The 16,372-nt window shown below is 44.2% G+C and overlaps 1 protein-coding gene across 8 annotated transcripts in view; it reads left to right on the forward strand.

Moving 5' to 3' along the window:
- LOC139263044 (C-terminal-binding protein 1-like) overlaps positions 1-16,372 on the forward strand; it is a 109,920-nt gene that overhangs the window by 24,897 nt on the left and 68,651 nt on the right. The window contains exon 1 of one of the 8 annotated variants that reach the window (XM_070878551.1): positions 14,308-14,392. The exons of the other annotated variants lie outside the window; for them this stretch is intronic. Coding sequence (XP_070734652.1) covers positions 14,386-14,392 — 7 coding nt within the window. The 5' untranslated portion in view covers positions 14,308-14,385. Of the gene's footprint in view, positions 1-14,307; positions 14,393-16,372 lie in introns of those variants that run through there. 8 annotated transcript variants of the gene reach the window in all.

Raw genomic sequence — 16,372 nt, forward strand, 5'->3', positions numbered from 1 at the left:
AGAAGTATTTCTTTACATGAAAGGTGATCAGCAGCTGAAATTAGCTGCCAGGAGGGAAGGCTAAGGCACTCAAATCAATTTATGAAACAATTAGATGGGGAGAATGCAGAACTGGTATTTTGGAAATATGAGATCAAATGAACCAAAAGACTTTCTTCTTCTGAACTGATCTTGTGGTGAATGCACCAATGTACTTCACTTAGTCGGCGTACAGATGAGTGTAGTGTCGTGCTGTGCGTCAGTAGAGTACTCTGAATAAAACGGCATCAGAAATAGGGCTGTTAACTTTGGGTGTAGTCCTGGAGGTTTCATCACATGACCTCCCACCCCCATGCTCCCCACATTGGGCACCCTCCAATCCATCCTCACAGCACCACATTCCTACGCCAATTGGAAAGTCAACAGACGTCATTACTTGATTTGTATAATTTTTGACCTTCAATCAAGCTGCCATTTATCCATTCCCAATGTTTTTATAACCAATAAACAAAAGTGTTCAAAGAAAATGGAGAATTTTTTTTTGTAAAGCCTCTTTGAATTTTTTCTTCCTGGTCGCTTGTAGCAGTGTGCTGCAGATTAATCTTTAATTTATGGAGACTCCAGGACAACCCTGGAGGGTTGATGACCCAAATGTGAAAAGTTCATTGTTAAAATTAAGGTTGGTTCCTGTTCCTGTCACAAACTTAATATCACATAGAAACATAGAAAATAGATGTAGGAGCAGGCCATTCGGCCCATCGAGCCTGCACCACCGTTCAATATGATCATGGATGATCATGCAACTTCAGTACCCCATTCCTGCTTTCTCTCCATACCCCTTTAGCCGTAAGGGCCACATCTAACTCCCTTTTGAATATATCTAACGAACTGGCCTCAACAACTTTCTGTGGCAGAGAATTCCACAGGTTCACAATTCTGAGTGAAGAAGTTTCTCCCCATCTCAGTCCTAAAATGGCTTACCCCTTATCCTTAGACTCTGACCCCTGGTTCTGGACTTCCCCAACATTGGGAATATTCTTCCTGCATCTAACCTGTCCAATCCCGTCAGAATTTTATATGTTTCTATGAGATCCCCTCTCATTCTTCTAAATTCCAGTGAATATAAGCCTAGTCGATCCTGTCTTTCTGCATATGTCCGTCCTACCATCCCGGGAATCAGTCTGGTGAACCTTCGCTGCACTCCCTCAATAGCAAGAATGTCCTTCCTCAGATTAGGAGATCAAAACTGTACACAATACTCGAGGTGTGGTCTCACCAAGGCCCCGTACAACTGCAGTAAGACCTCCCTGCTCCTATACATGATCCTCTCTCACTTGAGGCTTTTTCTTGGGGTGCCCTGGAGGATGAATGTGTGGAGTGACCAATGGCAGGGACGTGGGACGAGAAGTACATGTGAAAACTACAGGAATACATCCAACCAGAGTTGACACCCCTATTTCACATGCCATTTTACTAGAATGGTACCTGGGATGAGGGAGAGATTGAAGCAGAGGTTGTTCTCCTTGGAGAAAAGAAAGTTAAAAGGAGATTTGATCGAGGTGTTCAAAAACGAGTTTTGGTAGAGTAAATAAAAGGAGACTGTTTCCAGTGGCAGAAGGTTCAGTAAGCAGAGGACACAGATTGAAGGTGATTGACAAAACGGAGGCGACATGAGAATTTCTTTTTACACAGCGAGTTGTTGTGATCTGGATGGGATGGAATGCACTGCCTGAAAGGGTGGTGGAAGCAGATTCAGTAGTAACATTCAAATGAAAATTTGATGAATACTTGCAGGAGGAAAATTTCCAGGGGTGTGGGATTAATTGGATAGCTCCACTAAAGAGCCGGTACAAAGTTTGATGCGTTGAACGGCCTCCTTTTGTGCTCAAAAAACAATGCTTTGAAACAATAGGTCTAGATCTTTTGTCCCTGGTAAACAATATTGCATTCAGTTGCTACCCATGTGACTGTTCAAAAGCATAAAGCTAATTAGTAAGTTTGATTTCAATCTCGCAAAATACCTACCATACCAGCTTCCCTTTTAATGTTTCCTTTAACAGACAAATTGGACATGAAACAAAAGATTAGTCCCTCTGACAGTACAGTTGCTCCTCAGTCCTGCACTGGAATACCAGCATAGATTGTACACTTAAACACTTAGATGGGCTTCAGTCCCACAATCTTCTGACCAACTAGGTAATGGTGTTACTAACTGAGCCAATAGCATTGCAACAATGTGATGTCATCGAATCATAGAATGATGCAACACAGAAGGAAGCCAGCTGTGGCTCACTTGCCTCTGAGTCCGAAGGTTGTGGGTTCAAGTCCCACTCCAGGGATTTGACCACACAAATCTAGGCTGACACTCAGTGCAGCATTCCCTCAGTACTACACTGGTCAGAGGTGCCGCATTTCAAATGTGGGAGTTATCCCTCAATCAACATATCAGAAACAGATTGCAAATTGGCTGCTACGTTTCCCACTTTACAACAGTGACTACATTCCAAAGTACTTCATTGGCTGTAAAGCACTTTGAGATGTCCGGTGGTTGTGACAGGCGCTATATAAATGCAAGTCTTTTCTCTTAGGCCATTCAGCCCATCTTACCTGTGCTGGCTCGTTGAAAGAACAATCCAATTAGTTTCACTACCTGCTCTTTCCCCATAGCCCTGCAAATCACTCCCCTGCAAGTAATTATCCAATTCCCTTTTGAATGCTACTATTCAATCTGTTTCCACCATCCTTTCAGGCAGTGATTTCCAGATTGGAACCACTCGCTGTGTATATTTTTTTTTAAATTCTCCTCTTGTCAATCACCTTAAATCTGTATCCTCTGCTTACCAACCTTTGCTGTTGGAAATTGTTTCTTCTTATTTGCTCTATCTAAATACTTTATGATTTTTGAACACCTCTACCAAATTTCCCCATAACCTTCTCTACTCCAAGGAGAACAACCCCAGTTTCTCTAGTCTCTCCACATAACTGAAGTCTTTCATCCCTGAAACCATTCTTGATTGTTGGTTCCCATTCTTGACTTCTGTCCAAGTTTGTGGTACATTTGTTCAAAATGTTTTACTTGGATACATTCCCATAATAACCAGATGTAATGTTGTACCCAGTATTTGGCACACACTTATGGATACTGTTGTATTTGTCAGTCACTTTGCAGCATTGCCCTCATGTCTCCAGCGAAACCTCTCTTCACATTGGTATGGTCTAGTGGTCTGCTGACTGTCCACATTTATTTATCGAAAGGGTCAGAGGGCAGTCACTGTACAAACTGCCACCTTCAATAAGAACTTAGTGTTGGCTCTGTAACTCGACAGCAATGTCTTGCTTCCAGCATTTCATGAACCACTGTCAGTTTGGCTAGAGTTTAAACCACAGTGCAGATCCCTTCTAAAAATGTCAGTTGGATACGTTGTGGATTTAACGCGGGATAAACTGCAGATTGTCGTATTCCAAAACCATCCTGATGTAATCCTTGTTTTGCTGGCGCTCCATTCAGAGGTCAGTGGTAGAATGGACAATGTTCCTTGACCTATATTTGTGATTTTCCAATTTCAAGTTAAGCTCTTCTGTTTCATGACTTGCCCAGTTTCTCACCTGGTCTCTTGTTGTCTACACTGCTAGGCTACTCTTATCCAGTAGCTTTCACTTAGGCTCATTGCTGCTCATCATTCAGGGCCTGCATGGGCAGCTGGGTGACTCTTCTCCAGACCTGTCAGTGCTGCTCTTAAACTGACCAAATACAGGCGTGTGAGTGTAATGATGTGCTGTCTGATTTTAATTGTCCCCTTCTCTGGAGAACCATCTAGTCATCCATCCTGTACTTGACATCTGAGTGCCAACATTTGGGCACTATGTGCTGTTGCTTCACTTTTCCATCTTTTAAAGATAGCTGTTGATTTATAAATGTTCAAAAAAAATTGCTTGTGAAAATAAAGATCAGGTCAAAGCAGCTTCATGTAATTCTTATGAATTTTAAAAAAACTCAAAATTGCTGTTTTCCAGTTGAAAGCATCTATGAAAAATCCTGCTGGTGCATCAAGTAGCTGTCTTGTCACCGGAGTTTCAATCTAGCCAAGACTGGCATGGTGACATTTCCTTCTGCCTGCTCTCTAAGGGTGCTACCTCGGGGCAAAATTCAAGAGGAAGTTTGATGTATTGTATCACCGATTGGGCTATTGAATGAGAAAGATAAAGTGAAAGCTTTGATATTAAGTAGATTATGGTATGGGAGATTAAGTTGATATGAAGTCTGGAACTAACCCAATCGATAGAAATGGTCCTTTGCAATCCTGTAAACTCCTATGTTCTTGAGGGCTTTGAGACAATACAGGTTAATGACTCCTCCAAGGGCAACCATGGTCTCCTGGAGCTTGCTTGATTGCTTTAGGGAATTGGGGAGGAATTTTCCAGACTTCGTTTCTGGAATTGTCCAGAGGTTTTTATTTACCTCCCCAGCAGTTAGCATTGTTGGGGAGGGTGGTGCACAAGATGCCATTGTCTAATGCGTTAAGTGAGCAGTGCTGGGCGTGTTTGGTCTTTTGTTGCCTTGAAATATGTACATTTGTATGTACATGTAATGAGTGTGGGGCAGTCTTAACTAAGCCACAACACACACTTGTCTGTAATTTGGTGCAAATTGGCAATATCACTCTGGCTGTAAGAATGAGCGGCACGTGAAGTGGAAATGGTAGTACAGGTTGTTCCCCTCCAGTCCAAGACACACTCATCCAGTAACATCTGTAGTTAGGCCTGAGGAATTGGCGGGTTTATTTTAAGTTTTCATCGGCTGCAGTAGCTGCCATCAGTGTTCGCGGAGCAGCAGTCAGTCAGTGTGTGCGCGGGTGCTGAGGGAGCTGCCCACAGGGTGCCAGCATGCACACTCGGACACAGAAGCCCGGGCGCTGTCCACCGGTACCGGTAAGCGAGACCTCCAGTGGTTCGGCAAATTCTCTGTTCTGGCACCGGTCAGGTCCCGAGGGTGCCAGACTGGAGAAGTACAATTGTACAGGTATAGGGTGCTCTTCTGGTTTGGGGGAAGGATACTGGTTCATCCAACACGAAGGAGTGAGAAGAACAATGGAGAGGTGATGTCTTTCCCAGCCTCAACATGCTGAGTGCAAACACAAATCTGCTGCTAGTGATTAAAATTAGTGTTATCAATTTTGACAATCTGGTCCGTCTGTCTTGTGGCGATATTTATTGCGTGTCATGGAAGTTCATGAAATATCCTGTGTAAATGTGTCTTTACTTTTTAAAAAAAATTTTGAATTGATCTAGTACACAAGTTACAAGTGAGGTTAGACACTGCACTGATAAAAAATGATGAGGCAAGTCTAATGTGCAATTGTGATAGGAAGTCCTAGTAAAAACTTGTAAATGTTTACTCATAATTGAAAGGTGTTGGCTTTATGTAGTACTTGAACGTTTGTATAGTGCAGTCGCTTTTCAGATGTACTTGGGTGTAGTAAGTACAATTTAGAATGGGCAATCTTTGTTACAATTCTTTTGAGTGGTGTGTGCCACAGTTGAGCTGTCTTTTACTACCATATATCCTCCAATACTTTGTTGAGACATGGCTTGCAAGAGACCTTCTACAACTTGCATTGATATAGTGCCTTTAATGCAAGGCACATCACAGGAGCGTTATACACCCGTAGAAGGAAATTTTAGGATAGATGTGGGGTAGATTTTTAAGGAGGGTCTTAAAGGTGGAGTCATAGGTGGTGATGGAGGAGAGGTTTAGGGAGGCAATTCTGGAGTTTGGCGCTTAGACTGCTGAAGGCACGGCCACCTCCTGGTGGTGTGAAGGAAGTGGGGGGTGGACGAGAGGCCAGAGTTGGAGGAACACACAGTTCTGAGGGTTGCAGGAAGAGGCAAGGCCATGGAGAGATTTCATGAGGATGAGTTTTATAACCTGGGCAAGTTTGGAGACCGGGAGCCAATGTAGGTCAGTGAGCACAGGAGTAATAGGTGAACATTGGACTAAGATTTGCAACGAAGTCAATATGGTTACAAGATTCCTTTCAAAGAAGATGAATGTTGGTGAACCTTCTGCACTGGTCTGAAGTGCAGTTCTGATAGCTAAGTATAGAAAAAGAAAGACTTGCATTTCTATAGCGCCTTTCATGACCACTGGATGTCTCCAAGCGCTTTACAACCAATGAAGTACTTTTGGAGTGTAGTCACTGTTGTAATATAGGAAATGCGGCAGCCAACTTACGCACAGCAAACTCCCACAAACATAATGTGATGATGACCAGATAATCTGTTTTTATTATGTTGTGAGGGATAAATATTGGCCAGGACACTGGGGATAACTCCCCTGCTCTTCTTCAAAATAGTGCCATGGCATCTTTTAGATCCACCTGAGAGCAGATGGGCCTCAGTTTAACGTCTCGTCTTGTGTTTGTTCAGTTATTGTGATTCCGGCCTACAGATGGCAATGTGAATGGCCTGACATGTCAATATAATCATATCTGTCTGTCCTGATTTGTCGGAAAACAGAGTGAATTAATATTGGGGTTTCAAAACTTTTATTTTTCATTGGTATGTTCCCAGAGGCCTGTTTAGCAGTTAATTCAAACTGTTCAACATCCTCTGGTAAAGTCGTATTCCTCAAATAATTGTCTGACTATCTTCTGTTGTATACGCCCTCCTGTGTGGCTGAGACGTGGACCATATACAGTAGACACCTCAAATCGTTGGAGAAATACCACCAATGATGTCTCCGCAAGATCCTGCAAATCCCCTGGGAGGATAGACGCACCAACATCAATGTTCTCGATCAGTCCAACATCCCCAGCATCGAAGCACTGATCACACTCGACCAGCTCTGTTGGGCAGGTCACATTGTCCGCATGCCCGACACAAAACTCCCAAAGCAAGCGCTCTGCTCTGAACTCCTATGCGGCAAGCAAGCTCAGGTGAGCAGAGGAAACATTTCAAGAACACCCTCAAAACCTCCTTGATAAAGTGCAACATCCCCACTGACACCTGGGAGTCCCTGACCAAAGACCATCTTAAGTGGAGGAAGTGCATCCGGGAGGGCGCTGAGCACCTCGAGTCTCGTCGCCGAGAGCATGCAGAAAACAAGCACAGGCAGCAGAAAGAGCGTGCGGCAAACCAGACTCCCCATCCACCCTCTCCTCCAACGACTGACTGCCCCACTGTGATAGAGACTATAATTTCCATATTGGACTGTACAGTCACCTGAGAACTCACTTTTAGAGTGGAAGTAAGTCTTCCTCGATTTCGAGGGACCTCCTATAATATATATCATAGAATCATCATAAACTCAGAAATTAACAGCACGGAAGGAGGCTATTTTGGCGCATCGTGTCCGTGCCAGCCGACCAAGAGCTATCCAGCCTAATCCCACTTTCCAGCTCTTGATCTGTAGCCCTGTAGGTTACGGCACATCCAAGTATTTTTTTAAATGTGGTGAGGCTTTCTACCTCTACCACCCTTTCAGACAGTGAGTTCCAGACCCTCACCACCCTCTGGATGAAGAAATTTCCCCATATCTCTCCTCCAACCCTCTCCCCAATTACTTTAAGTCTTTCCTCTCCACTCTATCCAGGCCCCTCATAATTTTAAACACCTCAATCCAGTTTCCCCTCTGCCTCTGTTCCAAAGGAAACAGACTCAGCATCTCCAATCTTTCCTCATAGCCAAAATTCTTCAGTCCAGGCAACATTCTTGTAAATCTCCTCTGCACCCTTTCCAGTGCAATCACATCTTTCCTGTAATGTGGTGACCAGAACTGCACATAGTATTCCAGCTGTGGCCTAACCAGTGTTTTATACAGATCAAGCATAAAGTCCTTGCTCTTGTATTCCATGCTTCGACTAATAAAGGCAAGTATTCCATATGTCGTCTTAACCACCTTATCTACCTGGCCTGCTACCTTCAGGGATCTGTGGATCTGCACTCCAAGGTCCCTTAGTTCCCTCTACACTTTTCAGTGTTATACCATTTAATGTATATTCTCTTGCCTTGTTAGACCTCCCCAAATGCATTACCTCACACTTGTCCGTATTGAATTCCATTTGCCACTGTTCTGCCCACCTGACCAGTACATTGATAGCTTCCTGCAATCCGCAGCTTTCTTCTTCATTATCAACCACACAACCTATTTTAATGTCCTCTGCAAAATTCTTAATCATACCCCTAACATTCAAGTCCAAGTCATTGATATATATCACAAAAAGCAAGGGACCTCGTACTGAGCCCTGTGGATCACCACTGGAAACAGCCTTCCAATTACAAAAACACCCATCAACCATTACCCTTTGTTTCCTGTCTTTGAGCCAATTTTGAATCCAACTTGCCACTTTGCCCTGGATCCTATGGGCTTTTACTTTCATGACCATCTGCCATGTGGGACCTTATCAAAAGCTTTGCTAAAATCCATAAACACTACAGCCATCATATGCACTGCCCTCATCCACCCTCCTAGTTACCTTCTCTCAAAATTTAATCAAGTTAGTCGGACACGACCTTCCCTTAACATATCCATGCTGCCTGTCTTTAATCCATGTCTTTCCAAATGAAGATTGATCCTGTCCCTCAAGGACTTTCTCCAATAATTTTCCCACTACTGAGGTTAGGCTGACTGGACTGTAATTACTCGGTCTATCACCTTTTCTCCTTTTTTAAACAAAGGTACAACATTAGCAGTCCTCCAGTCCTCTGGCACTACACCTGTAGCCAGAGAGGACTGGAAAATGATGGTCCGAGCCTCTGTTATTTCCTCTTTTGCTTCTCAACAGCTTGTGATACATTTCATCCGGGCCTGGGGATTTATCCATTTTCAAAGCTGCTAAGCCCCTTACTACCTCCTCTCTTGCTATGTTTATCTCGTCTAATATTTCACACACCTCCTCCCTCATTGCAAAGTCTGCATTGCCCCCCTCTCATGAAAACAGATGCAAACTATTCATTAAGAATCATATCCACATATTGAGCCTCCACACACAAACTTCCTGTGTGGTCTCTAGTCGGCCCCACTCTTTCGGGTCAAGTTTCGGCCGCCCGCTAGAACGGCGCACATCAGAGAGGCCCGCCTAATTTATCGAACAAAAATTGCGCCGAATACTTGCCTCGCTGTAGACCCAATTGCACCTCGGCGCGCGCAGCAGGAGCTGCTGGGGGTGGAGCTACAGCCCGGTGCCGAAAACAGTGCCAGCGGCTGCACGCATGCGCAGTAGCTGCCGGTGTCCTGTCTCCGAGGGCGACGACCCGATCCCAGGCCAAAGGGACGTTGCCCCTATTCCCAGCTGAGTGACCTGCGCATCTTCCCTCAGCGGTGGGGCCCTCCCGCCCGGCCTCTCGCTGGGGGCGGCCCCCACCCGAAGAACTCCTGGCAGCTGGCGTCGTTGTTGTAGTCAGCGGGGCTCGCCCGCCCGCATCTTGCTGGGGTGGGCCCCGCCCGAAGACACGTTGGCAGCTCGGCATCAGCGGGTCCTTGGCGGGTCCCGCGCGCCCGCATCTCGCTGGGGCGGGCCCCACCCGAAGAGGCGGCGGCGGTGCTGCAGTAGGTGAGTAGAAATAATTTTTTATTGTGATTTTTAATTTAAAAAAAAAATGTTTTTTTATTTAATTTATTTGGATTGATTTATTGGTTTACTTATTGATTTATTTATCATTTATTATTGATGGCTCTTTATTTGTAAAAGTGAAGTGTTTAATGTTTGTAAAACCAGCCCCCCCCCCCCCCCCATCTTTCGTTCCATACGCCTGATTTCCAAGTGTAGGCAAGGTTTTTCTGAGCGTACAAAAGTCTACACTTACTCCATTCTAAGTTAGTTTGGAGTATGTTTTCACTGCCTAAACTTGCAAAACAGGCGTAAATGGCTGGACACGCCCCCTTTTGGGGAAAAAAAATCTGTTCTAAAATGAAACTGTTCTAACTCACTAGAACTGGAGCAAACTAAAGGCCGAGAATTTCAATTTCTAAGATACTCCATTCTAAACTAGTTGCTCCAAAATATAGGAGCAACTCAGGCCGAAACTTGACCCCATAATCTAATTATCCTCTTGCTCTTAATGTATTTATAAAATATTTTTGGGTTTTCCCTGATTTTGCTTGCCAACATTCTTTCATGCTCTCTTTGCTTTCCTGATATCTTTTTTATTGCACCCCTGCACTTATACTCCAAGTTTCTGCAGTATTGAATTCTTAGTATGTGTCATAAGCTTCCCTTTTATTCTTTCTTGCCCTGTATGTCCCTTGACATCCGGGGGCTCTAGATTTGTAAACCCCACCTTTTTGTTTTAAAGGGAACATACTTGCTTTGTACCCTCGGGATCTCTTCCTTGAATGCCTTTCACTGCTCTGACACTGATTTGCCATCAAGTCGCCATTTCCAGTCCACTTTGGCTAAATCCCATCTCATCTCAGCAAAATTGGCTTTACTCGAATTGAGAATATTTTTTTTTCCTGGTCCACCTTTGTCCTTTTCCATAACTACCCTAAATCTTACTGAATTATGATCACTAGTACCAAAATGCTCTCCCACTGATGCCCCTTTCACCTGCCCCTCTTCGTTCCCCAAAACCATCTAGAACCGTCCCCTGTCTTGTTGGGCTTGTTGCATACTGGCTAAAGAAGTTCTCCTGAATGCATTTTAGGAATTCTGCATCCTCTGTACCATTCACGCTACTTTTTCCCAGTTAATATTAGGGTAGTTTAAATCCCCCACTATTACAGCTCTATAGTTTTTGCACTTTGCAGCAATTTGCCCACATATTTGTTCTTCTATCTCTCACTATTTGGGGGTCTATAGTACACGCCCAGTAGTGTGATCACCCCTTTTTTGTTCTTCAATTCAACCATTACAATTCAAGTTGTAGAGCAAACATAGCCAAAAGGTTCTGTGGTATTGCTGTCTGTGACTCACTGGATCTATCCCTAGGTTTCTTCCTTTATGAAACCTATTTCAATGACGCCTGGCATCTGTAATCAAATTGTACCTTTTGAAGGTGGAAGGACATATGTTAAAGCATATTGTATAGAGTAAATAAGCAAGAAAGTCATGCTCACCTTTTGAAACTGGTTAGTCCTCGGCTAGAATATTGTACCTGTAACATTCTGGTTACCACACTTTAGGAAAGATATCAAGGCCTTGGCGAGGGTGCGAAGGAGATTTACCAGAACTATGCCAGGGATGAGGGAATTTAGTTATGTAAAGAGTCTAGAGAAACTGGAATTGTTCTTGGAGCAGAGGAATTTAAGGAGACATTTCATGGAGGTGTTCAAAATTATGAAGTATTTTGAAAGAGTAGATAGGGAGAAACTGTTTCCAGTGGCAGGTGGGTCTGTAACCAGAGGACACGGATTTAAGATAATTAGCATAAGAACCAGAGGGGAGATCAGTTTTTTTTTAATGCAGTGAGTTGTTACAATCTGGAATGCATTGCTTAAAAGGGTGATGGAAACCAATTCAATGGTAACTTTCAGAAGTGAATTGGATATATACTTGATGGGAGAGATTTTGCAAGGTAATGGGAAAGAAGGGGTGGGGGGGTTAGACTAAGTGGATAGCTCTTTCAAAGCGCTGGCACAGGCATGATGGGCTGAATGGCCTCCTGTGCTGCAAGATTTTATGATGTATGCTAATTGTAACCCTATACTGACAAATGAAATCACAGGAAAGCTGTTGACAAATTCTCAATTAGTAGATTTTACTCACCGGCATTAAAAATCTGTTGACTTTTCCCAGTGGTTCTGGTGCCTATAGAATTTGTCTTTGGAAGGGTTGAGACGTGCATATGGTTTGCTAATCAAGCCTGGAATTTTGTATGCAAATTCTGTCCTCGGAGAATGTGATGCATGTGCCCAATCGGGCTCTGAATTACATATTAATGTAGAGTCATGCATGAAATCCTGTTTGTCAAGCCCTCATTTTTCTGAAAGTGAAAAATGTTACTTTTATTGCTCTATTCCTGTCTGGTCAGTGGTGGTCTTGTATTGATCCCCCTCTCCCCTAGAAAGACCTGAAGCTAGTCACTGTTCTTTGGTATCTTCCCTGGTATCTTCCTCTTCCCCTTGGGGAAACTACTCCTGAGGACTTGTATCTGCTACCAGTCCTCAGAATGCTCCCAATGGCTGGTGAACTAGATCCAGGTTTGTTAACATATTATGTGTGCTTGTAATACCAGCTCCGCCATGGTTGTCAGATCTGAAGACTTCAGTATAATTTTGACTTCATGCTCAACCTTCTCCAAATTACTGAAAATTGATTAGTCTGCAGGCATTGACGACAAGCTCCTGAATTGTGCAATTGTGGAATGTGCAAATGTGGGCAGATAGTCTTCTGCCATTGATTTCCAACTAGCATTTTTTGTAGGTACATGTCATCTCTGCCAGGAATAAGAGTGCTTGTTCAACAATTTGGGAAATTACTCCCATGTCCTAATTTCACCATGGCAGATGTCAAAATACTGGTGAGGTTTGCCTTCCAGGTAATAAGGGGCATGGGAAATTTTTAAGGGGGTCACTATTCTTTCCCACTTCCCCTGTTGAAATTTGATTCAGCTGGTCACTTGGAGATTATGTACCATTGTTAAACAGAGTGTGCTTCTTATCCTTTCCAAATACTTGTATCCAACAAATCAGTGACTACTGCGTTAGCAAGTGGGGAGATGCAGGGAATAGTGGCTGCTGAGGTTGTCAATGTCTTCAGGAGAGGTATACAGAATTCACAACAAAAAACTGATCAGTATCAAACTAGAGCATTTTATTTATCTGGGCATGTTTCAAAGAAGGAGCTTAACATTGAATTTAACTTGTGCTGTACTTAACCTGAGGTTGGACAGTGTAAATTCTTGGAGTTTTGTCAGTGACTTGGGCTATGTCTGATGCATGAATCTCCACTCCCCAGATTGGGCATCTCTCCTGGATGAGGCCAAAAAAAAAATTGAAATACATTAACAATTTGTATTTATATAGCACCTTTAACCTAGTGAAACATTCCAAGGTGCTTCACGAGTATTGAGATTTTAAAAATTGACACCGAGCCGCATAAGTAGAAATTAGTGCAGGTGACCAAAAGCTTGGTCAAAGAGGCAGGTTTTAAAGGGTGTCTTGAAGGAGGAAAGAGAGGTTTAGGCAGAGAGTTCTAGAACTTGGAACCTAGGCAACAGAGCACACGGCCACCAATGGTTAGGCGATTATAATCAGGGATGCTCAAGAGGGCAGTATTAGAGGAGTGCAGATATCCTGGGGTGGGTGGGGGGGTGCTGGAGGCGATTACAGAGATAGGGAAGGGTAAGGCCATGGACGGATTTCAAAATAAGGATGAGAATTTTGAAATCGAGGCGTTACTTAACTGGCAGCCAATGTAGGTTAGCGAGCACGGGGGTGATGGGTGAGCGGGACTTGGTGTGAGTTAGGGCACGGGCAGCCGAGTTTTGGATCATCTCTAGTTTACTTAGGGTAGAATGTGGGAGGCCAACCAGGAGTGCTTTGGAATAGTCAAGTCTAGAGGTAATAAAAAGGCTTCAGCAGCGGATGAGCTGAGGCAAGGGTGGAGACGGGCGATGTTACGGAGGTGGTGGTGGTCTTAGTTATGCTGCGGGTATGTGGTCAAACATGACACCAATGTTGCAAACAGTCTGGTTCAGCCTCAGACAGAAGTTGGGGGAGTCAGTGGCTCGGGAAGGGAGTTTGTGGCGGGGACCGAATACAATGGCTTCGGTCTTCCCAATATTCAATTGGAGAAAATTTCTGCTCATCCAGAACTTGATGCAAACAGTTTTAAGGGGACACTGCTGTGTTTTGCTGTACAGTGGACCACAAAAGTATGTTTCACAGTTTAAGTTTGTCTTCAAATCTATTTATGATTTAAAGTTGGGAATTTCTGGAACTCTTTGTAGTTTTCTGGTTCTCTTTAATATTCAGGGACCTGATGGCTATTCTTGAGGTGACCTACAAATTCCTTGTTGAGTAATTACAAGCATATTACAGTAATTATTCCTGTTGGTGCTGTGGGCTGTACGGCTAAGGCACATTCTTGCAAGACGGCAGGCAGAGGGGCCAGCTGAATTATCTCAAAGCCACTGTGCTGCTCCCGACATCTTATCCATAGCCTCTCCCAAGGGAAGCTGACTGACGCTTTGTTCGGGTTTTTCCCGGTGGGAATTAATGGCTTAAAAAAAATCCCACTGAATAAAATCCACTGTTAGTGGTTCGGGCTCTTTAACCAAAAGAGCAAGATGTATAGCTAATGAGCTTTGTCATGGTTGGCTGGCACTGAATAATGTCTGCGTCTGATTGGTTTGTCTTGAGGCAGTATGTGTGTGTGTGTGGAAAGTGAGTAGATCCACACACTGCACATTCTCCATTGCTTCCCTGGACTGGCCTAGTCTGTGGAGAAAGCTGTAAAGACAGGAATGCAAGGTTAGTGCGCCTCTATTCCCTCTCTCTCTCTCTCTCTCCCTGCTCTTTTCTGCGCCTTTCGATGTAGGCCTTCAAATATTTGTAGTGTTCTTTTATGCCGTGCTGATGTTGCAAGGGGTTGGGTTGTAGGGGGGAGGGGATTGATTTTTTTTTCCCCTTAGTAAGGTCAGGGTGGGGTTGCAGCAGCTGGCTTGCTACTGTTCCTGCCGCTCTTTGAACACAGGCTTGAACAGTGGTTTCTGTGTACTCCTCCGAGCTATCGGCAGGGAGGTTACTGTTTTATTGTTGCAAAATCTAGTACATCCAGCACCATGTTGCTGAGACGCAAACAGCCGATTCAGGAGCACTTTTCTTTAAAAAAAATCTGCAGTTAAAGGCCCAGAAGCCAGACAGTAAAATCTGTTTTCATCATTTTGTAACACACAATTATTCACTCCCCCCCCCCCCCCCCCCCCTCCTCACATCACCACCACCACAAGGTAGTGTAGGGAAATATGCCAAATATTTGCACAGGGATGTTTTAAAACCAACCACAAAATACATTCCGAGAGCAGTTAGATAAACTAAGGGATGTCTGACAGGGCTGTGTGGAGTGATTTAAGTGTCCTGCAGAGCACGGAAGCTGCTGCGTAACACTCATGGTGTAGTCCCTGTGCATAGAGAGAAAATATTTCATGGCATTGCCCATCAGTCAGCCAGACGAAGAGCAATCCAGCCAGTAAACAGAGGGCAAAGAGCTTGCGCGGGGGGAACTGATGCAATGAATGGATGCTTCTGTGTGATTAACCCTTTTCAGGAGTCGGCTGTGTTGCTAGCTTTCTGGTTTGCTGGCCTCTGTCTTTTGTACCAACTGATTGGGTTCACGTTTCTCGCGATCGTCTAAAGTTTTGATTCTGGCATATCTCCTGCAGTTCAGTTAGTTCAGCTTGTGCAGTTAGTTGCTGGAGGGCAATAGGCTGACTGGTTCTTTTAACCAACTCTGCTTTGAACACTCCTGCCTGAAATGGAGTGGACAGGAAGAAGTGTGTTCAGTAATATTCCCCAAAAAGTTTTTTGATTAAATATTAAAGAAATGCAACACAGGAGTGCTTTACCCCAGTAATGTTCAGTGTATTTTAATATATGGAGTGTTATAACAACCCACCAACGTATAGTATATTCTAGAACATGGAGTGTATAATACCCCAGGAATATGCAGTGTATTCATGCCCTCCGAGCTCATCTTGTCCATGACACCCACTTCTTGCTCCCTCGACCCTATTCCCATTAAGCTGCTGACCACCCAGCTTCGTTTCCTGGCTCCCATTTTAGCTGATATTGTTAACGGTTCTCTGTCCTCGGGTACGGTCCAAATTTGCCGTCATCACCCGTCTCCTCACAAAAAATCCTTGCCCCTCTGTCTTTGCAAACTACCATCCCATCTCCAACCTCCCTTTCCTCTCTCAAGTCCTTGAACGTGCTGCTGCCTCCCAGATCCGTGCCCATCTTTCCCAGAACTCCATGTTTGAATCCCTCCAATCAGGTTTCCGCCCCGCCACGCTACCGAAACGGCTCTTCTCAAAATCACAAATTACATCCTAAGTGACTGACAAAGGTAAACTATTCCTCCTCGTCCTTCTAGACCTGTCTGAAACCTTTGACATGGTGACCACACCATCCTTCTCCAATGCCTCGCCACTGTTGTCCAGCTGATGGTACTGTTCGCAACCTTGGTATCATATTTGACCCTGAAATGAGCTTCCGGCCATATGTCTGCGGCATGTTATTAAGACAACCGATTTCCACCTGTAACATCACCCGTCTCCGCCCCGCCTCTGTTTATCCGCTGTCGAAACCCTCATCCATGCCTTTGTTACCTCTAGACTTGACTATTCCAACGCACTCTTGATTAGCCTCCCACGTTCTACCCTAGTAAACTTGAGTTCATCCAAAACCTGGCTGTCCATATCCAAACTCGCACCAAGTCCCGTTCACCCATCA

This window comes from Pristiophorus japonicus, chromosome 4 (genome assembly GCF_044704955.1).
Source record: "Pristiophorus japonicus isolate sPriJap1 chromosome 4, sPriJap1.hap1, whole genome shotgun sequence".
Taxonomy (NCBI): domain Eukaryota; kingdom Metazoa; phylum Chordata; class Chondrichthyes; family Pristiophoridae; genus Pristiophorus; species Pristiophorus japonicus.